The sequence below is a fragment of the Pelophylax lessonae genome, assembly GCF_965119305.1.
Source record: "Pelophylax lessonae genome assembly, chromosome: 2".
Taxonomy (NCBI): Eukaryota; Metazoa; Chordata; class Amphibia; order Anura; family Ranidae; genus Pelophylax; species Pelophylax lessonae.
The window spans coordinates 591,988,981-592,013,631 of NC_138769.1; the positions used below are offsets into that span (position 1 = coordinate 591,988,981).

Here is a 24,651-nt window from a genome sequence, read left to right on the forward strand (position 1 = left end):
GGAAAAAAAGGACGTCAAACTCGTTTAGGTACAGCGTCGCACTGTCTGTTAAAGTCACGCAGTGCCGAATCGCAAAATACCCCCTGGTCAGGAAGGGGGTAAAATCTTCCGGGGCTTAAGTGGTTTAACTTGAACTCTAGGCAAACAGCTAAAACATATTGGAACATATAAATGTTCAAGCTTGTTTTTTTTTCATTTTCAATAAAACACACCCGTGATGGTTTCAACTAATCCTATACATAACAGATTTATTAATAAATGTAGGTTTTCTAATTTGTAAAAAAATTAAATCTGCTCTCCTCAGTGTGCTCCCATCTTCAGGGTGGGCATCTAAAGCCCACTCGTTGTTTCTTCCGGAATATGACAGCTGGCTACCCAGCATGCACCTCCCAAACCTGCGTGTATATATATATATATATATATATATATATATATATATATGCGCACATTGTACAAAGCGTGGCGATGCTACAAGTGGCAGATGCCCACTGACTCCTGGCATTGATGGCACCAATGGCCGGGCAGACATGACGTACCTTGCTGCGGCGAGGTACAGCAGAAGCGGCATTTTCGGCTTAAAAATAAGGTACTTACATTGAAGGCAAAAAAAAAAAGAGTCCAAGGAGATATTTTAAAGGGATCACCAACATGGGGGTGCAAAAGTTAAAAAGAGGGTGCTTTAAGTTCAGTCAATAAGCAGGTCAAGGCAGAGTGGTGACATATGAATATACAACATTTAAGAAGGAAACAGAGTCCACTATTCTCAGATATGTACCTAGGTCTACATTATCTGCACACTGACTCCCAGCTCCTGCTACATGTGCAGCTTCAACTGCCAAGCATAGATACAAAGTGTTATTGTTAGTTTTTCCCATTGCCTGTTTTTGTTGGAACTACAACAACTATATGTTTGCTATCCTGTTTAGACAAGATGATTCATCTTGATTTTTTTTAAATGGTTGTGTATCTTTGCAGCCTGTGCATGTGTATATATATCAGTGGAGTTTACAGTTGGCAGCAGCATCACAGCATGTCAGTTTCCCATAATGTTAAAGACTGGTCCAATGCAACATCAAAACACTACTGGCAGTCTGTTCTGATCAGGGGATTTCGGGACACAAACATAATGCGTGTCTATAAAATCAACTCGGAAAGGAAAGGGTTTTCCCATCATCTGGTTAGGATTTGCACTGGTACAATCTGTCACAACAGTGTCTGTTTATTGTGCTGCTCTTCTACACCATACACTCTCCCCAGTGAGGTAACCTCATCCTATATAAAGATTTTCTTCTGCCTAGCAGCGTTTGTTGATAGAGAAATTATGCTTTCTGAATGCAAAGACTGCACGGTGCAGCCTTTATATGTAAATGATGAAGTGTCTGAAAGATTTAAGGGGTAACAATGATTCACTGGGAAAGGCCCCTGTACCCCCTCAGTGGCGCCTAAGGGGACTGATGCCGCCTTTATGTTACTTCTTGCTTGATGGGCAGTCTGCTCCAGCCTTCCGTTCACTGTGCATCTGTGCCTGCAGGGCTTAAATCTGGAACCCATAATGTCCAGCAACGTTTATACTACCTTTCCATGATGGATTGGTTTTGACTGAAGGAAAGGAGAGGGAGGGGGTGAAGAGTTATTTGGAATCACAAAGTTAGAGAGAAGTTATGGATCCCTCCCCCCAATTCATTGGCTTGGATGATCCAATCAGAAGACGCACAAGGCCAATTTCTTGTGAAATCCCTCCTTAACATCCAAAAATGAGGAGTGAAAGAAAAGAAGGAAGGAGAGGAGCATTATTCGGGAAGCCTGTTAAGCTTAGGAGCACACACTCTGCCTGAATCGGCTGGCACACACACGCTGCTTTCCAGAATTTGTTTTCACCTTACTTGGTACAGCCTTTTGCCTCCAACACTTTAAAAAGGTCCTGGCACAAATAAGAGTGCATCCCATAGCAGGCATCTGGGGGAGGATAACAAGTAGAGTTCAGGCAGCAGGGACCACTTCATACAAAATGAAAGAAGAAGGAACATGCCCCGACTCCCCCGAAGGCAGCTTGGTAACAAGTGAGGAAGAGGCTGAGCGCCAACAGAGAAAGGCCATACGTAAGCGCACAGTACTGGTGGGCAAATCTGGTGATGGAAGGATGTCCCTATCACCATCATGCAAACGCAGCAAAAGGAGTCCCCAGTTAGAAACATTTGAGGATGTACACACACAGAGAATCATCGCCAATGTCAGAGAGCGGCAACGCACACAGTCATTAAATGACGCTTTTGCAGAGCTGCGCAAGATCATCCCTACTCTACCATCTGATAAACTCAGCAAGATACAGACCCTGAAGCTGGCTTCACGTTATATTGATTTCCTGTATCAAGTCTTGCAGAGCGATGAGCTGGACCACAAGATTGCAAGCTGTAACTATCTTGCTCATGAAAGACTCAGCTATGCCTTTTCTGTTTGGAGAATGGAAGGTGCCTGGTCCATGTCAACATCCCACTGAGCCACCAACCGATGTCCTTTGTGCCTGCGGTTCAAGAAGGTATGTGGATAAACAACAAGGCTTGGCAAACAGTTTTTTGTCTGTTATATGGAGTTTGCAATGGCCGTGTATCACCTGCTCATCTGAAATGCAAAGATTGAAAAACTGTAGGTAATCTGAGCGTTTAATATGCTTGTTTAGATACCATCCAAGATCTACTATTACAGTTAATGTCCTTGTTATCCAGGAACTCTGTGTTATGTAATAATATAGGAGGTGGAAAATGCATTACATATAGTGTCACAATAATTTTCAGAAAAGTGTTCAAAATCTCACTTCTTTCTATTATATTCTGTTTCCCTGTCAGCAAACCATGAGGGGTTGATTCATAAATGTACACTTTCCTCTAGCTGCAGGCATCTACAACCTTGTTCACACTTTCTGGAGGCTTGTGACCAATATATCTTCACACAGGGTTACATTGTTTCACTAGTGTGCACTCTAAGCTTGTAACAGTCAGTGCACTTGTCATTTATATCCCTGTCATTCAGACCACTAAGCAAAAAAGGATGTTATACACTCCTGTTATAAATTAGACAACGAGAGGGCTTGGCTGACCTAGGCCACATTATCACTTTTCACGGCTAATCATGTCTCCTGGGTGGGAATGAGGTGCAAGCATTTCCTTCATTACACTATCCAGACTGATTAAACTGTACAGCCGGAAAAGTCTTAGCCACACTTCATTACTTACAACAAGGTGCCCAGTGCTGAACATAGCACAACACTTAAAGCCCAATTAGCAGTGTCTAACATGGCAATTGCAAGACAGTCTGTAGTTTCAATAAACTATATAACAGAAACAAAACACTCAGGATACATAAAAAAAAAACATTGATTCCAAGTTCTAAGAGCACTGATATATATTTTTATATCACTGCTCTTAGAAGTTAATCCAATTTTACAAATGTGATAGTGCACCTTATATTATGAAAACAAGAACCTAATTAAAAGCTGTAAAGGACAAAAAATGTTTCCCACTGCCCACATTTGTATATATTTTCTCTCCAAGTTTCTGCACATTTATATAACTAACACCAAATACTATGTCAACAGATAAACAGATAAGTCTTGTAGAGGTCTACAGATTAATGTAATTCATTAAAAATACACTACTTGTTAAGAACATCTAAAGAAACTACTACAGCAAGGCTTTATACAGAACATGAAGGTATACAGATACACATAACTGTATAGGCACCCAAACAGATGTATGATACAAAGTACACTTGACATAATTAATGATATATCTAAAATGTTTCCATTATGTCTGCACATTATTAATAAAATAATGTTCTCTGGCAATAATAAATTAGTTGCAAACATATGCATCCTATGTTTAGTTTAAATAAATACGTAAAATGGTTTATTGTTTCTTATCACTTGCACCATTGCCATTGAGGAATACCTTTTCTACCAAAGCCTTTTTCATATTTTTGCTACCTAAGAAATTATCCTACAGCTAAATAATGAAAACACGTCTTTCTTTCCTCTCACAATTTAAAAATATATATATATATATATTTTAAAAGAGTATATGAAAATGTGTTGTGTTCACAGAGCTGATCCCAACAGTAAACACCTACCTTATAAAATATTGTTAGGTGTTATGTAGCAATAAGTAGCCTGGATCTGAAATCGATGCACATTCATCATCCCACATGTCTTTGTATATCTGCTAGTATTCGTTCCAAGATAGTGGAAATAAACTTTGACATGTCAAGGATCGCATACAACTTTTTGAAATAGTAAGGTTCACTTTTGCTATTCGTTTTTTTTTTTGTTTTTTAAGTAACAAATGAACTTGTGGTAAAATCTGAGCTGACAGCTAAATTATACCATGTGGTGGTTCATTTAGTTGAAAATCAATATGTATGGGTTCCGTTGATTTATGCCCATGTCTAGGGTATGCAGACCACCGGAGAAAATCCGTGCAGCTATTTCTGATGTTTATTTCTATACATTGTCTGAGTCCCACAGCTTATTTATCTAACATTCAAGAACTGTCCAAATGTTTCATCTCAAACGTTTCAGCTGCCTTGCTAACATCTTTCTCCAATAATCAAAGTAGTTTGCCTTGTCTATTTTGTGGTATAGGCTTGTTTTTTTAAATTTTGCCTTTGGACGTTGTAACATAAACAAACTTTTAAAGATTCCTCCACCGTAGAACACGCAGGGGGCTGTGCATGACAATGATGCATTTTACTACGTGTGTATGTACCAGGAATCTTCCTAGAGGAGAACTGAACTTGCACCTTTACATGTGTTACTGTAATACAGTTAGCTGCCTATTATAAACACTCAGCCCATAATAAAGTGTTTATAATCCTGGAAATCACATAAAGGCTAGAAGCAAATGTAGAGTTAACAAATCAACTTGATTTATTCAATAAGGTAAGTACAGAAGAAAGCCAATGTGTAGTAACCCACGGCAACCAGAAATCAACGCTTGATTGATCCAACAGCAGTAAACTAAAACCTGATTGGCTGTTTTGGAATGGTGCACCTTGTACATCCTGACTGCTCACTGCACTGCTTTATTACATTCGCCAAGTGAAACTAGACAAGGATTGTCGTTACCTCTGATTAATGAACTGCTGTGGTTATGGCTAAGAAATATCATTCTAGTCGGTAACTAACCAAATAAAGTTTTGATGTAAAAGGACATAAACATTACATCTCATACATTCACTTCTGCGGAAATCTGTTTCTTGCTGTCGATTTAGTAATGACTGCTGCTGTTCGTCACAGCGTACCGAGTGATATGTTCTGTCATCGCAGGCATTTTCTGCTCATTTTTACTGCCTGCCTAATAATTTTACTATGTTACTGGTTTTAAATGTAATTATCATTCACCTTTGTTCATTTTCTTCTGGTACCCTTTTGTTTGTCATGCAAAAGGTAAGAAAGAAAATCTCTGTTAAATGTAACACTAAAAAATGCACATGCAACAATTTTAGCAAGGTTTTGTGCAATGTGTTAACATTTTACATGCAATAATTCTAATAACAACATAGGCATGTAAATAAAATAAAACTATATACCAGCATGTTAACATTGCAAAAAAATAAACAAAATTTAAATTAAAGAATGGGATTTAGTTCCGACATCTTGGTAAAGATTTGTGGTATCCATGATCTAATATAAGTTCTGCATTTTTATATTTTATAGGTTTCCCTTACCTTAATGAGAAAGGAAAGCAAAGCATGCAAAACATTTTCCTTGCTATATTTTAATATATGTCAATGTCAAAGCTTATCGTGTTAGTGCTGTAAGACATAATTAAGGTGATATATTAGTTTGAGTTCACTGTGGGGAAGGAGTTTTATTAGACACATCCTTTTACAGACACAAATGTCAAAATCATGTTTGTTTAATTAACACTTGACCTTTCTGCTCCTGTTGAGACCTTTAGCAAATCGAGGAGCAATAGCTACAAGCTGCCTTTTCTTTTCAGGAAACGAAGGGCATAGCGCTGTGGAAAAGAGACATAAAATTTTACTTGGAAAAAAAAAAAACTGTGAAAAGCAAATGTTCAAAACTGTTAGGTGGATTAGATCCAAGATTTGGTAAATTAGGAGTATTTACAAAACAAAATGTGGTAAGTGAAGTCAAGGTTAGCAAATCTACTTAATTGCTACTTTGCATATACTGTAACTGAGATTTTACCTGAGTCTGATTGGGTATTTAAATTGAATATTGAAAAATTGAAGAGTAGAATGAAAATGAAGGTTTTATCAAATCACTTTGGGAGTCATATACAAAACCTGTCCATGTCTGGTGCGATGGCAAAAATATTTCTTCAAAAAGTCAAAATAAATGTATTTTATTTCATTCTATATTTCCCTTGAAGCAATGGATCTGGTCTAGAGAAATGTAAAGGAGCACCCAGGAAGTGTACATAAGCATTTTACACCTGATATTTTCTTGGGAAGTTGTGGTATACTATAATTACATGATATCATAACAGTAATAATAGGAGTAGAAACAGCTAAAAGAAAACACCCCAAAAACTGAGATCTTAGTATGACGTTTAAGCATGTTGAAATTTAGGAGGGAGAAAAAAATTCTAATAACAAAAAATCAATAATGTCCCCAAGAATAAGGGTGATTGGCAACCACAATTCCCTAGAGCCCCTATTTAGTTATCAGCATAAATCGTTAACTAGAATCTCATTTTGTGTTGTGGTTCTTTAAATCACAGTTACCATTACTATTATTAATTTTATTATTAATAAAAATTAATTAATTATAATTTTTACTTATTTCTATGACGCTGTTATGGAGATTTATCTAATTGATGTATGTAGTGCATTTCAAATTCAAACATACAAATTAGCTTGATGTTTTGCCAAGATTACCAATACCAAAAAAATACTGCACGACTTCAATGCATTATACAAAGCAACAATGTACAAAATACAAATTGGTTTATATATGCAGATAAAGCATTATACCAATAAAGGTCAGTACTAATATTGGGCTGAATTGCAGCATCTGGTCTACACACTTTACTAATGTTTTTAAGTATCATATATTTAGCTGATGGAGAGAAGGCTGCATTAGACTATACATAGTGGCAGCCCTAAATCTCTAAGAACTGTCTCTGCATATCAGTTTTGGAAGCACCTGATCTAGCGTTTATTAAAAAAAAAAAAAGTGAAAAAAAAAAAAAAACAATAAAGCTTTTATAAAGAGACAGTAAGCAATTGCAACATACAGTAACACAAAGCAGGAGTCAGATAAATGACATCAAACAGCTGCAGGTAACTGCACCGTGCACATTGACAACTGGAAAGACCGCAATCAGTTTAGGGAAAATATTAATGAGCTTAACTGGATGTTTAAGGCAAGCACAGGTCTTCTTGGGTAGTGTATAAATGACCTATTTAGTATATCAGATTTTACTACTATAGAAATACAGCACACTGGTGAAAGTTCTATAACACTTGCAGAAGATTCCAAAATGACATACTTTACTGCAGGTTTACAGGCTCTGGCAATGAACGGTGGAAAGCCGGCCATGAAATACAGCCTGCTATTAGGATTAGCATTCCTGTTTTTGCTGATAAACACAGAGGAATAGCATTTAGGATGAATTCTCTTATAATCTATAGCCTGGCCTGGATTTCCATCAACTTTAACTGGGTTATTCTGAAAACATAGTAAAGTGTTGCTCCTTCTCCTGGGACACAGCTGCAGTTTCCAACATGCTGTGTAAAATGGTTTTATCTGAAACAAACGTGCTTAGTTTTCCCATAAAAGTCATTTATTACAGAGTAATTATTGTGTGTGTACATGATACTGGTGGATGTATCTCAAACTGAATCTAGGAAAATCCAGGTAGCCTTCCTCAATTTATAAAGCAGTACTAAGAGAATATAGGAACTGTCATTGCTGACCTCTCATGGGAAGGTTTGTTTTTTGGCTTCCATGCTAGTCCAGTGTCTTCTTAGTTTCTGAAGCATGGACCTGGAACACGTCAGTCTTACTTCACTCTGAATTTCTAATCTGTATACTTTTTCTGGGTCAGTGATTCAGAAAATATCAAAGCTTGGCAGTCAGGTGACTGGTATTACTGGAAGATCAACAATGGTAGCTACCTTATTTCTCTTATTACAGTAAATATAACCACCACTCAGTAGCTGATGCATCTACCTGCTGGTCTGAAAGTGTTAAAGCGAAATAGACCTATGGAGGTAAAGGAGCTGATGGTGAAGACAGTAATAGCCCAGGCATTTGCTATTTTATTGTTTTCTATAAATTTACCATATCCATTGCACCTATTTATATAGTCTATAAATGTGCTGTTGTATTATTGCATTTATCAATTGTGTTTTACCATAGCATATGTAAGGAAAACATTTTGCATTAACAGTTGATTAAGCAAATAATAATATCACATTTTAAAGGGTTAGTCCACCTAGGACTGAATAATCTTTTTGTATTTGAAGAGATTCCAATAACACATCTGCCACATTTCCTACCTGTACCCTCCATGCCATAGACATTTATTTTGCTCCATTCACTTTAATGTAAAGTATGAAGTATTCCACAAGGAGAATGGGACCACCTTGTAGTGGACAGACAAATGGGCCGATAAGAGCAAAGATCTCACTGATGGAGCCATAAGACACTTAAGTAACCATTAGGTTACATTAATCTGCAAATATCAAACTAGAACTCAGAGATTAGGGCTGACACCTTATATGAACCATGGTCATTACAGACAAATTACATTTTTTTTCAGTTATATATACATATCAATGGTTTACATATACACCTAAATGTTTTTTCTTTTACTTGATAAAAAGCACCAGTTTCAGAGAAACCACTTTAGGGGTTTATTGAGGTTCAATACAAACTACCACATTTAGCATAAACTCTCAAATAGAACATGCAATGTTTAAGTGGTATTAAACCAAAGTTAGCAGTGTACATTACACTAATGTCTACATCTACAACAGAGATTTGGTGAGTTTAAATTAACAAGACTAGAAAAGGGTATGTATACATAGCCTATTGAATATGGGGAAGTTGTGCTCACAGATTCAGCTTAATTACCAAGCTAAGTTACCATTTGTCTACTCCTTGTTAATTAGTCCTATTATCTCTAAGTGACTCATGGGGAATGCAGCAAAATACAAACACGAGGCAAGTATAATGCAACCATAGCTTCATGTCCAGTGTTAATGCTCCCTTGAAGTCAAGGACAACTCTTTTGATAAGTGGATATGTCAAAATGCTTTCTTAGTACAGCCCATACCACTGGCTTGCTTACTGTAGAATATTGTTCAATATGTTAAGGCAACGCGTACATATAAAAAAGAGTATGTAAAATAGAGAAAATCTTGATTAGCTCTTCCACCCTACATTTTCGATACGCTGGCTCATCCTTTGGTGTGATAAAGATCTGAGTGTCACTCATGGAACCTGTATTTAGTCCATGTTAAAAATATTGTTGAAGTGTCAGCTCATACCGTGTCTGTGCATTTGCCTGTGGTGAGATTGGTGTCTTTTTACCGTAGGATGCAGGGAGAGTTCATTCTGAATTGCTGTCTATGAAGGCTGCATTGTGATGTAGGGGGAAAAAGTCTACAATATTTTATCTACACATTAAGGACTGATGCTCATCTTTCTGGTTTAAGTGTAGTGCACTGTATTTTACATGTGAGCTTTGCCAGCCATACATGGATTGAAATTTGACAGTTTTAACAGGGACTGCCAAATTTCAATTCATGTATGGGCACCCTGGTTATCGATAGACTTGTGCACACCAGCCTAACAGGTTTTTCCCAAATGATTAGTGCCGCCGGCTATAGCCAGTAACACTAATCATTGTGTTCTGCCAGCAGGGAAGGCTCCCCACCAACAGAACGCAGTAGCGCTGTGGGAGGGATTTCCCATCAACACCACCTGTGTTGATAGGGAAATCATGCAATTTTCCACCTATGGTGGAAGGAAAGAAAATTGCATAATCTATGGCCTGACTTAGGTGCATCTTACATGGGTTACCAATTAATTGCATAGGGTTTATTTACTAAAGGCAAATAGACTAGCCACTTAGCAAGGCAAATTGCACTTTGCAAGGGAATTTGCCCCAGAACTTAATGTAGTTCACTTAACAAAAAATATCTCATCACATGTAAGGAATAAAAAAAAAAACAGTATTTTTGCTTGCACGTAAGGAAGTCAGCAAAGCTTCATCTCATTCACTAAGCTCTGGGGCAAATTCCATTTTTTTTTTTTTGAGTGAATAGCCTATTTGCCGTTAGTAAATTAAACCCCCCATTTAACACATGCTTTAAAAAAAAGATGTTGCAAGCATGACTTAGCTTATCACACCTGCAACCCACCGGTGTGAACTGGCCCCAAAGGGGCCCACAATAATAAAATGCACTGCTTGTAAATGCAGGTAACATGCAGATTTGTGTGTATACTACAAATCAATCCATTGCTTCCCTTTATCTAAAGGACTTGTCTATTTCCCACCAATTAAGTAAAAAAACACCTTATCATCATTAAAGTGCCATTTAAAATTATGCTCACATAAGCAAATGTAAAAAGGCATTCAATAATAAATGCTAGTTACTGTAGATTACTGGACTGATGTGAAGGGTTAGTAAATTAATGTGATGTGAAGGGTTAGTAAATTAATGTAATGTGAAGGGTTAGTAAATTAATGTGATGTGAAGGGTTAGTAAATTAATAAATAGTAGTGTTTGTAAATCTGTGCCAGCTTCAGGAATTCAATTGTGTGTCTTGTGTTTTTAAATTTCACCATTCACCAGTCTATGAAGGGAACATAGTTTCACTGGGCTCAAGTATAAAAGTTGCTTCCTAAGTAAATCTTTCAGCATGCTGGAAAATGTATCTCGTTGTGAGCAAATTTGCTCAGAATTGATGTTACTGGCAAAACCCATACTTTCTCAGAAATATGTTTTAAAAATGAGTACAGTAATGAATTCTGAAAGATAATAATAGGTAACTATATGAGAATGGGCATGAAATGAATATTTTACCAACAAAAGATCTGAGTTTCTATCTATGGCCATATTACATGGAAATATTAAATCTGTATTATATTGTTTTATACATGTCATTATTCTACTTGGCAATAGCAGCATGAACTTAAGACAAGAAAGATTTAAACAGTCAACACATGACAGCTTTGATTCTTTCTAATTCACAATGAGGACCTTTGTGTTTTTTCCAAATCTCAAATTTGTACTGATAATGATCTCATTTAAAGAAAAAGAACAATAACATAGGAGTTCTCTGCAGGGCACAGCAGATCCATCGCCACTGTAATTGTCATCTTGTGCTTTATACAAACTCACAACATGAAGATTTACAAAACAAACAAGCGTTACCCGTTCTCACTATCGGAACGTGCAGAGAGGCCACTACCGGGCCAACTTCAAAGGAAGGCGGAATTGTCTCCTGTCGTGCGGTGGCAGTCTGCACAGTATGTGGATCAACATAGGAACATTAACTGCAGCTGTGGCCACAATTTCCCGATAAACTTTGCATGTTAGAAGAGATGAAATACACTCACAAAAAAAGTAAGTAAAAAAAATTTGCAAAGAAGGCTAGGGAGAAAGATCATTTTCAGGGTAATGGTTTACAGTTTCCATATTTTATTGGTTTATCTAACTGCAGACACACATTATGTCAACTCTTTACATCACATCTGAATGTGGCAGTCCACAGTAATTAACTGACGAGTACATAACCCTTCCATTTTGTACTCCAGGCTTCACATTTAGCGGTGTCACTTTCACAAAAGTCAACATCTTAACTAGATTATGGAAATTCAATTATATATATCATACTTATGTGGTGTGTGCTGCAGTGCCCAGACCTAAAAACGGAAATCTATAGCACCAACAAGGAAACACTAAAGGCATTGTTTGCTTCTTTGATTAACTAATTAAAATATTACATTAGTAGATCAGAAAAGCCATAGAGAAAATTCCTGTAGGGCAGTTCTGAAAAATAAGACAACCTATTCTGTGTAAAGCTACTATATTTCTATGGAAATGTATCATGTACTTTAAAAAGGACATTCCAAGAAAACATGGAAACGTTCTATTTGCCTGGGACCCTTTTTGTAGTAACACAATGGTGTCCACACTAGATAAAACTTTTTATAACCGTGAGCACAAAAGGCTTCATTTACTAAAGCAATAGAGAAATTTCACTTTGAAAATATCCAATTAGCCTAAATTGTATTCCTTTAACCTATATGGGATTGTGCGGGCAACCAAACCCACAAAATCAAATTTGTTTAAAAATATTTTACTTTAATACAAAATTATTCAAAAATACAAAAGTATTATTTTTTTTTTACCAAAAAACCACAAGCAGCCACAATTGACTTGAGAAACATTGGGTGAATATATACCGATTGAAGTGGTACTCTCCAAAACCACATGCGTTGTGAAGTTTTGATATTCCACAAGTTGCTCGTTTTTTTTACATCATTTACCCAACGTGTTTCGAGATTTATTTGATCAGTCTCTTCCTCAGGGATAAAGAGATGACACCCTGAAATATTAAGAAGTCTCCCCATAACATATTGTCCAAAAAATATACTTTAACACCAAAAAAGGTAATTTCACCTAATTCTACTTACAAACATTGCAAGATATACCACTGCTTTTCAGTATGTTGATATTAACAAACTCATATCTAATTAGCTTAGCCTTAGTGAATATGATTGCATTATGTTTATCTTAAACATTAATTAAGTGTAAGCCAAAATCATTTTTTTATTGTTTTTTCAAATAATTGGCTATTTAAAGTGAACATAGCTTCACTGTATTTGCTAAGTTTAAATTATCTACTTTAGTAAATCAATCCCAAAGACTAGGAGGCAGGTTATTGTTTGGATCCACACCAGAAGGGCTGGAATACAGGAGACAAGCAAGTCTAATTCTTTAGTGCAATAATGTATAACAACCAACCACGATCCATCTTCTACTGTCTGACAACCAATTGTCATGAAGTACAAATAGTAGAAAATGGATTCTGAAAAGTTGATTTTGGTTACTAAAGAAATGATTGTAAAAAGCTGATAAATGCATTTGTGTTGAAATTTCAAATAATGCTAAAAAGATTTGGTGAAATAGATGAGTACTGATTTTGGTACCCAGAAAAACTGTAACTTCAAGCTAACTAGAGCAATGTTCCCCAGTTTTTTTATTTTTGTTTTGAATTCCTATCCTTGATAATATCTAATTTTTGCTAAATACCTCTTATTCCATGTTAGTTCCTCTACAAAACACCAAAAGCCTGCACATTTATTCCCAATAACATTTACTATGACCCTTTTATTACACCCACTATTTTGAGGTCTGAGCATGCTTAATGTTTTTTTAATACACTTTAAACCGTTATTTCAAATTTAATTCAAAAACAAAAATGAGAAACTATGAAGAAGTGCTGCAGGTATAAAATCTGTTGCCAGGAAACATGTTTCAGTAGAACATTCAGAAATACAGAAACAGGCAAAAGGCAGAAAACTGCCAGTAAAAATAGCATAAGCACAGAATTAAGCCTGTTCAGTCACTGCATGGAGCACAGCAAAACTATCAAGGTCTGTGCAGCATCAATTTTACAATATGATCTAAAATAAACCTGTATTGATATATAAGGGCTGAAATTGCTTCTCTACTTCTGAGAATGACAGTTTCCTGGCTGTTATACTGACACTTTTCAAAGTCAATGACCTGAAACAATAATGCAGATCAGGTAGATCAGAGAAAAGGCAAAGGTCCTTATTTGCATAATTGTTCTGGGTCAGGGATTCACAGTATTAAAGCCAAAAGGTCAGCATGACAGCCAGGCAACAAGCATCTTCAGAACCAGAGGTCAGTAACATAGGGGTTGATTTACCAAAACTGGAGCATGCAAAATCTGGTACAGCTGTGCATAGAAACCCATCAGCTTCCAGCTGCTTTTTTTTTTTTTTTTTTGTCAAAGCTTAATTGAACAGGCTGAAGTTAGAAGCGAATTGACTACCATGCAGAGCTTCACCAGTTTTAGTAAATCAACCCCATAATTCTCTCATAACAGGTTAATTTGATTAAGGAATAAAGGTAATTGCCAAAAATGTACTTAGAAAAAAAAAGACTTTCCCATGTCCATTTATTTGTTTTTGGATGGACCATTTATAAAGATATAATAATTTTCTGTAAAAATTTGGCACTGTAGAAGTAGATGAGACATGATGCAGCTGGATTGATAATGCACACAAAAGTGTAATTATGAGGAAACACCAAACAGCAATGAGCAATGAGCTCAGGTACTGATGCAGCTCACAGTTAGGCTCCATTCACATATTGGCGTCCCGGATCGCAGGCAGAATCGTCATAATTCTGCCTGTGATCCCGAATCACTGCAAATCGAGAGACACCCGTGCAATTCCCGTCACTTGCAATAGCACCCCAAACGCGGCCTGATTTTGCCGCGATTGTCGCCTGACGAATTGTGGAAAAATCACAAACAGAATCGCGGGACGCCTGTCGTCCAAAAGAAGTACAAGAACTTTATTCTGTACGGCACCATACATAAATATCTTTTATTTTATTTGTCTTGTTGTGAATCTTTGTCAAAATCTATTGATAAAATTTGATAACATTTGGTGTCTAGGAAACGTCTATTGATAAAATATGCGTTATTATTTATTACAGGTATGTATATAGCACAGTAATTTATGCAGCGCTTTGTGAAATTGGTCTGGCACAGCCTTTGAGGAGCATGCAAGGTTCATTTGTCACATGCTTACATACACAAACTAGGGCCAATTTAGACAAGAACCAATTACCGTAAGCTACTTGCATGTCTTTGGAGTGCAGAGGGAAACCCATGCTAGCAAAGGTCAACTTGTAAACTATGCAGGTTTGTCCTGTTTGGGATTGGAACCGGGGACCCCAGTGCTGTAAGGCAAGAGTACTAACCACTAACCAATTGTGCTAAATAATGAATGCAAAAAGTGCTTTAAGTTCACCTAAAAAATAAATAAAATTCAACCTGATCCAACGGGCCATATTGCAGCATTAAAAAAAAAAATTAAATTTTGTACCCAATTCCAGACTATTCAAGTGTATTGCTCTGACCACGGTCATGTCATTTTCAGCCTAGGTGTAGGTGATACGACTGTGGATTTACTAAATAAGTGTAGACTGTTCTTCAAGCAATGTATATGTTTGCTTTACAAAGTAATACTCCTTATTTAAGGAGAAGCTATCTTGACTGGGAATAACCAATGCAAGGGAAATACAAAAAAACACAAAAAAAAAAAAAACAACAAAATCATTTTTTTGCTAGCACATAATTGGGTCATCAAAGTGAACACAGCTTGACCTTATTTACTAACAGTCTCTTTGAACATTTACTTTGTGAACATATTCTTTGCTAGGCACAGCCTCTACTCCTTTAGAAAATTAACCCCAAGGTCTCAAGCTGTGTTGCATTGAGGGTGATGGCAGCCCTTATGTACATATGGTATCACTAATGATACATGAAAGCAAGGTTTTAAAAGCACTACAGCTCAACTCTGGGTACATGAAAAAAAAAAATCGCCTCCACAAGCTCATGATGAATGGGTTGCTTAGTTTTGCAAGGGGATGAGCTAGCACTTCTTTCTTTAGGATCCAATAACAGCCAGTACCATACTGGAATATGGACAGGCCGTACTACCAGTGGCTACATCCCATCCTGATTACGCGGTAATTCTTCTGCATTGATTACAGTGCAGGAGTTATGAGGATGGCGAGATAGGTGGCAATGAGACCAGCCAGAGACTTGCATAAAGAGTGGCTTTGGTGGCTCTGTCTTCACAGCCACATTTGTAGAGGAGGAAGATTGTAGGTCCATGAAGTAAAGTGAATATACTTTTGTGTTCTTACATGCCCTTGCAAAAATAAGAAGTTTTTTTGAAATGTGGGGGCTTGGTATTTTTTTTTTTTTTAAAGTTAGCTTTTACCATGCTTTGATAGGATTCTAGGTCGCTCTTAGAAAAGATTATTCCATACAGTACAATACCTAGAGAAACATTTAGTAAGAGATATTAATTGTACAATGTGCACAACCTACAAATGTATGCACATTGCAAATTATAACCACCTGCAGTAACTAACTTACATTACAGAACTTGTAACGTAACAGAATTTATTTAAAAAATGTGCAATCATAGCTGCAAATCGCCCATAAATATGAAGCAAGCCCATCCAATTTTTAAAAAAGCACACACGATTAAGGATCTTTCATGATTAGCAATGAGTCATAAAAGAAATATAAAAAAGCAGGGAAATCACATGGGCTACACTATGATATTCTTTATATATCTTTTTAGATCGGATTCCATTATGAATTAGGGGGTGGAAGCACAGATTTTTACTGATGACTTTATACACAAACACACACAATTTTCCTTGCATATGATTGGGTATTTAATTTAAAGAAACAGTGAACTTATTTAATAGCATTAAAATTTTGCCAGCTGGCAGTTTCTTAAAAATAAATACATATCCCCATGGCATTCCATATGGTACTGATGAATTTCAAATGCAAAAAGCTGAAGACAGGATAAGGCTAGCAAATCAAGGTTTCACAAGGTTGAAGCAATGCAAGCTGTGCTTGTAGGGATTCATGGGATGCATCTTGACATGGAAATTACATTCTTAAGATGTTTTCATCAACACTTGGATTTTTTTTTTTTATTGGGTAAATGTTGTGCATAGGGGTTATCCTACGCACTATGGTCCACAGTGGTCTGAAATTATGTTTTTATTAATAAATAAGGACTAAGAACATTTTCTAGATAGCACTTTGGAAATGATCTCCACGAAGTACCTAATAAATGAAACGTGAAACAAAGCCTAAATTTTTTTTTCTTAGTTTTGAATAGAGTAGGGAATGGTTAAAGCCCGTCAGATTTTTTATTTTTTTTACGTGTGTACCATTGGGAATTTTCCCTTCATATCCTGTCCCAGGGTATAACAAGGTAGGCAGAGGAAATCTCACAAAGTGGGGGAAATTAACATCTTAGACCACTGTCCCTGAAACAAGTGTCCCCTATAGAAGATTTCCTATCACCTCTGGTTCTGGAGACTTTAATGTCTAGAATTTTATATCTCCTCTCGCTTGTTTTCTTGGTGACAATTGTCACCAGTAAAAATAGAGGGGTGAATTGCCGCAATAGAGACAAAGACAGCAATAAAAACTCGACAGAGTTTATAATGCTGCCTTATTCCACTCAAAGCTAAAAAAAAAAAGATTTGCCTAGAGATACACTTCATTCTTTTGGCACAAATAATAATGTAGAGCAACCCAAAGTATGCAAATGAATTTCATCTTTCATGTTTATATATGTTTAATATAGTCACCAAAATAGTCTTTCTGATAGGTTGCCAAAGATTGGTGCACCATATACACTGCTGCTTTTTTTATGCTATAATGAGAAGGGTATCATTTTATTACCACCATAAGTCTTTACTACAGCTTTATACTGACATGTTTATAGAACAGTATACTTCAGCTTTGGGTATTACTTTTATTGAATATGTGGGAACAGTAGAAATAATATGGTATACATATATGGTTCTACAATACAGGAATAGTGTCCCTCTATATTAACAAGTGTACCTTGATAAAGTCTCCAGCATCTGGAAAACATGTCTTGAAAGCCAACCATCTCCAATTTGACCTGCACTGTGAAATGTCTAAAGACATACCCAGGTGCCACTTCACGACATATGTTTACAGTTTCAATCCTTTTATGTGATATAAACCCAGCTTTCCTTTTAACTCGCACATTTTACTTACTCTTTCTGGATTTTAATAGCCTTCTGAAAGTAGAAGTCTTGCATGCCTTCCTATGTCTTTGAAGCTGTTTGATACAGGAATAAAGAGGATGTAGAGAAGGCCCTAAGGCAAAAAGGATAGGAACTTCTAAATGTTTATGGAGAAAAGTAAACCAAAGTTTACAGAATAACTTTGCATGCATTAGGAACCAACATTGTTGCATCACTCCTTCACAATAAGTATACTGGACAAACCATAAGGGCATCAAACATAAAAGCAAGTCAAATGCAGTATGCTTTAACTTGCTTCTGAGTAGCTAAATATATATTTATATATGTTCTATCTATCTATCTATCTATCTATCTATCTATCTATCTATCTATCTATCTATCTATCTATCTATCTATCTATCTATCTATCTATCTATCTATCTATCTATCTATCTATCTATCTATCTATCTATCTATCTATCTATCTATCTATCTATCTATCTTTATCTATCTATCTATCTATCTATCTATCTATCTATCTATCTTTATCTATCTAGCCCTGCTTGCTGCATCTTTACTGCGGTTTCCAGAACAAAGTGCATTACACAGAGTTCAATGGTGGTGAATAGAAAACACATAAGGTGCATACAATGCACAGCATGTAAAACGTTTAGATTTGAACTTTTTTTTTTTTTTTTAACACAATAAACTTATACACTTTTATATGATATAAAATGATTGAGGCTGTATTTTTCAATATAAAATAAACTTTGGATGAATAAAAAGATTTTGGTAATTTAGGAATAATTTCTTGAGGTCACAGGTTACTAACTTTGTAAAGTTTTCAGTAGAAGATAAGGAGAAATCTTTACTGAAATGGTCACAAAAGGTGCATCCAAGTACAGTATATGGTTAACTGCTAGACATAGAAATACATACAAGGCTAGGTGAATGGTAAGAATAAACTGCAAGTGTCTTAGAAAACAGCAGATTAATGCAAATAAAAAGGTGTTTTTTGGCTAATTTTATTTACATTTTGGCTTGAGTATTTAAAAAATCAATAAAGCGGAAGTAAACATTGTAAATATATTTCGGTGCTTTGGACTTCATTTTTACTGTCTTTTTCAGAAGTGTCTGAAGCCAGGGGCAGTAAAGCCACCCCTCTGCCCCAAAATGTAACCCCCTTTTCCTCCCATTAGCTCAAAGTGCTTGGTTGACAGCACATGTGCGGTAGAACAGTATAGGGTCAGTTGTCAGAACATGCAGAAAAGTCACAGAGTGGATGGTTGCTCAATGCTAAGTTTCTATTAGGGTAGGGGCAATTTGGAGGGTATCAAGGACACTGGTGGACCATGCATGTACGGTAAATCACTGGTCACATACGGTTGACATTTTCAAACCAAGTCATGAATGCTTCTGGTGATAATAGAAGGCCCAATCACATGGCACATGGTTGCCATTTTAAAATAAGGCATGAAAGTCTTTGGAGATAGCAGGTCCCCCCTGATACAATCACCTCTTACCTGACCCTTAAGTATGTTGTATTAAGTAACTATTAAGTATTAAGATATACTGTTTCTCCACTGGATAATCTGCCTTGGAGAGAATCAAACACTAGAGACCCAGATAATTACTGGAAGAATAAAAAAAAAATAAAAATAGGGGCCAAGGGTGGCTCCTTCTTCTCAGCACTGAGCAGTTGAGTAGGCATCCAGGAAAACTCTCTCATGATACAGTATGAGATTTCCCTATGTCATTAAGTAGTTTGATATAGTTTGCCGACATAAAAACAGAAACATTTTTCTCTTGATGTGATTTTTCTGGACTGCATATCAGGTTCTCTGCCTTTGCAGGGAAAGCAGATTAATCTGATAAATAGTTCTTTTTATACATTTCAACATCCAAAGAAAACAGCTTTTCCACTAGTATGTAGATCTTTTTTAAGCTAAGAAAGGGCAAGGCAACAGGTTGCTTCAAAGTGACCCTGACACTAATATAAAACTTCAATAGTACCCTGTTAAAAAAAAAAGTCATACCTACCTGTCCAGTGGGCAGCCCCTCCAATCTCTGCTGTCTAGAAGACCAATGGGCACCACTGGCATCTGACACTTTTGGGTGCGTCAAATATCTTGTACTCCACTACACACTGTGGTGCAAGTGAGTGAAGATTGGAACCACTGCCCGCTGGAAAGGTAAGTATTTCTGTTTTTCCTCTACAGAGTGGCACTATTTCAGGTATTTTATTGTAACAAAAGGGCTTCTTTAAATGCTGCCAAAAGCTTTACATAATCACCTTTCTTTTAACTACCTGCTGCTTTGGTCATCAGAAGACAAGAGAAAGGGGTTGATTTACTATGGATATATGGATATATGCAGATCTGGATAGAAAGCAATCAGCTTCCAGGTATTTTTTCTGTTTATTAAAGCTTAAATAAACAAGCTGAAGTTAGGAGTTGATTGGCTATCATGCACAACTGCTCCAGATTTTGCACTCCCAGTTTTAGTAAATCCACCCCAAAATGTCCTGCGTAAGCTGCAAGTCATAAAAAGCTAGGTTCACACCTGAGTATTTTGTGAATGCATGCAAAGGCGCGCATTTTTGCGTATGTTCACGAAACGCATGTAGCACTTGCAGCGCCATCCATTGTTAATAGAATCCCGAACAGGACCAGCAGATGCACATTTTGTCACACATCAAAATGCATGGTTAAAAAATGCGCAAAGCTTAACGCCCAAAAAGTTACATGAGCTACTTTGGCACGCTTGTCACATGTAGGGTTGCCCATTAAAATAAATGGGATGCCCTTTGCTTGTAGCATGTGAAAAACGTGAAAAAGACACAAAAAATGTGTGCAAAATACTCGCATTCATGAAACCCTAGGTGTGATCCTAGCCTTAAAGCTTTGACAGGGATGAAAACTCTGCCTGCCATGTGGAAGCACTGGGTACCCAAGTAGTCAATCAGCAAGTACCAACACTACTGGTGGCCAAACAGATTAGAAAGGGATTAAAGGGAAGATGAGTACTGGCAGCTGTAAAAAGGGGTAGTACAGTAAACTTGATTCTTTGTCTTGGATGGGTAAAGTGCATGTTGATTTTAAATTTGACCAAAGTCAGATATGTTAGAACAAGCTAAAAATATTCCTCTTAAAATACGGCACTATGCCTGCTTGTAAAATCTGGGGGCACTGAAGGACTTTATTAGGTCTGCGCAGCACACTAATCTGTTTGTGAAAAATACCACTTAAATATTTCTTTCCGCTGGACAAATGCCAAGGCAGTTTCATGGAGCTTCACATTAAGGGCCTAATTTACTAAAAGTGTATGATCGCTTGCCAGGCTGCCATTTAAAGGCGATGCTGTAGGGTAACCTATGCTGTAGGGTAACTTATTCAGATTTTACTAAATCTGAGTGTTATTTGCACATATGTGCACAAGCCGCATGCAGCAACCAAGCACACATTCCACTGAGTGCAACATCTTGTTTTATGAATGAATATACAGCTTATATTGGAGGAAATCTAAAAGTGAGTGCATTTTGCAAAGCTTAAATAAAATGTTAAGGAATGATAGCTATTTTCTAATTGTTGACTTTTTAGGCTTTATAGTAAGTCATTACATAAGAAAAAAAAAAAAAAGAAGATAAATAATATTTTACTTAAAGCAGTATTAAACCCAAAACCAAAAAAATGTAAAATATTGCAGCTTACCAATCATTAGATGTGATGGCTGCATTCGTTTTCATTTTAAGTCTTTTTTCACTCTGTTTTCACCTGGTCATCTGGCCAGTACCACAGGGGGGCACATTTGGACAGTAGCATTTTCAGTCTGGGGAAAAGGGAGCGTTAGTTGTACTAGCAGATTTAGATACACTAACTAATTGAAGCCAAACTCCAGCTCACACTGCAGTTACACAAGTAGTTACAGCAAACATTTTCTCATCTTCTTTTCCTAAATAAAAGCTAATCATTGTAAGCACACGTCAGTGGTAAATGGTTTGTCTCAACCTTTTAACTGATACATTTATAGGAGAGTGTATTCTTAGACTTTGAACCGGGTATACAATGTTCAATGTGATTGTTGTGGATTTCAACCAGTGTACCTGTATATTGTAATTGTTATTTGTTCTTTTTCTTGGAAATTTAATAAAAAACTATTGAAATGAGAAAAACAGCAGACTTACTGGACAGATCAACAGGTGAAAATAAAGGGAAAAAAGCCTAAACAAGAAAACTAAGGTAGCCATCACATCTAAGAATTATTAAACTAGAATATAATAAATAATGTTTCTGGGTCTAATATTGCTTTAAAAAGAATTCCAGCTTACACCTTACTAGCCTTAAAACTGCTCCCTCTCCCCTCCTAACACTTATCTTAACTAACCTTTGTAAGAAAGATATGTATACTTACCCATTTTCGATTTCATGTATGTGTTAAAATAAAATCAACAAAGTTGGCTGATTAAAATTATACTTTTATGTAACATATATATGGGGGTGTACACATTCCTTTGAGGCCCCGTTCACACTGGGGCGATCCGACTTCCCGGGGCGACCTCACAGGTCGCGGCGCGCTGCTCGCACCGCGACCTCGGAGCGGCCGGCACGGACTTCATAACATTGAAGTCAATGCAGGTCGCTCCAGGTCGCCCCAAAGTAGCTCCGGACCCTTTTTCTAAGTCGGAGCGACTTGTGTCGCTCCTATTAGAACGGGTCCACAGCTTCTCTATGCCAGGCGACCTGTCAGGCGACCAGGTCGCCTGACAGGTCGCCCCAGTGTGAACGGGGGCTAAAAATTACAGGAAAATACAATTCTCTAATTTTGTTTTCATATTTTTCCCCAATAAAAACAAAGGAAATAAAAGAACTGGCTACAAAATTAAAGCCCTAAAAAACAATGGGGCTGATTTACTAAAACTTGAGAGTGCAAAATCTGGTGCAGGTCTGCTGAGAAACCAATCAGCTTCCAGATTTTTGTCAAGGATTAATTGAGAAAGCTGAAGTTATAAGCTGATTGGCTACCATGCACAGCTGCACCAGATTTTGCACTCTCCAGTTTTAGTAAATTAACCCCAATGTATAATATGTAAGGGTAGGCTACAACCTAAAAGATATGTGTGAAAGTGAGATATCACTAAAACAAAATAAATCTCTGGGACTCAAGGGGACTTGTCCTCACCTTTTGCTGTGGGCTAGAGAATCCCCCCTTGTCAAATTATAGAAAAGAGGAGAGGAGTAGGTGTTCAGTAGTCCTAACAAACTTCGTTCCCTAGGGTGAAAATGCTGCTTCTCCAGAGATACAGTACAGTGGGGGATTTACTAAGTGCAAAATATAGTGCAGCTGTGCATGGTAGCCACTCAGCTTCAAACTTCAACTTGTTCAATTAAGCTTTACCAAAAAAAAAAAAAAAATGGAAGCTGATTGGTTGCAGCAGAGCTGCACCAGATTTTGCACTCTCCCGTTTTAGTGAATCATTTCCAGCGAACACCAGGTAAAAATAAATGTAAAAAAGCCTGGAAGAAAATTGCAGCCTTCACTTTTTGAGGACTGATATTCTGCAATATATTACATTTTTGTTCTTGGGTTTAGATAAACTTTAAGTTTCATGCAGATTATATAGTACTAGTATGAAAAAAAAAAAATGAGCCCAGGAATTCACATTTTTTGTTATGTGGGAAAATGCATGGTAATAGGCCCTTAGCCACTCTGTGATTATAATCGTATGTGCAACCATAATGTGACATCATGAATATTATTAAGTAATCTGTTTGATATATATTTGTTTTACATTGTAATATCCAATTGCCAGAATATACAATCGCTTATGTGCCATATTTGTGGCATCTTATTGCACTTCAAGATTATCAAATTGATTAAATACAATGAATACGTTCTTGTAAAAAACGAAGACAAATTATGCATGCAGTTGTACCCTTTTAATTCTATCTGATGATGTAATAATATTGGGTAAATTAATGTTTTTTTTTTTTTTTGCTTTTAATGCTTTTTATTATGAAACATTTTTTTACACTTTGATATTCCATAACAGTTTTAGGCAGATATTTTATAAAAAAAAAAAACTTTATGCTGAAGTATATGGAAATTCTTATTTTTTTGCTTTCTCAAAAAATTGCTTCTTCTAACTGGAAGTAAGCTACATTACTGCTACTGTCCACATGACCCAAGGAGCAAATATTTTACCAGGCAGAATTAGAAAATGCTAATTTCCGCTAGCAGCACTGGCATAACTAGCAATGTGCAATACATAAGTTTATCTTCTTGTTAAAGGGAGTCTATCAGGACAGCATTAGGAGATTTGTCATAGGTGAGGTAACTAGATACTGAGTAACGCAGCGCAGTCAGTATTGATGGGGGAATGCCGCACTTCTATTGTATTCTGCCCATGGAGGGGGTGGGGGGTGAGGCTTAATGCACAGGGAGCCTTACTGGCTGGCAGAGTACAATAATTACTGCTAGCAGCTATTGTTGGCGGAAGAAATTGCATGTGAAAAATCTGGCAGGCTGGTTGTACCCAAGTAGATTGATGAATGGACTTGGGTACACTCAGCCTGCCCATAGAACTGGATGGATTTCAATCTATGTGTGGCAGGCTTTAGATGCTGAGTTAGATACAACCTATAAGGTTGTCATCTTTATCTTTCCTTTAGGCTCAGTTAACACCTAAGCGACACCTGCTGTGCCATTTAGTATAGTTTTTTTTTTGTTCACGTTTTTGTGGTGCATTTTTGGAGCAGGTCTCCCTCCGCTCCAAAAACACGCCAAAGAAGCTCATGTACCAAGCCAGGCACATTT

At 36.8% G+C, this 24,651-nt stretch overlaps 1 protein-coding gene across 1 annotated transcript in view; it reads left to right on the top strand.

Annotated features, from left to right (window-relative positions):
* The first annotated feature begins 1,771 nt into the window (after positions 1 to 1,771).
* Positions 1,772 to 24,651, top strand: part of LOC309545931 (twist-related protein 2-like) — a 102,176-nt gene continuing 79,296 nt past the window's right edge. Inside the window, exon 1 of the mRNA XM_082245369.1 lies at positions 1,772 to 2,536. Within this exon, the coding sequence (XP_082101495.1) occupies positions 2,009 to 2,497 (489 nt within the window). The 5' untranslated portion in view covers positions 1,772 to 2,008 and the 3' untranslated portion in view covers positions 2,498 to 2,536. The remainder of the gene's footprint in view (positions 2,537 to 24,651) is intronic.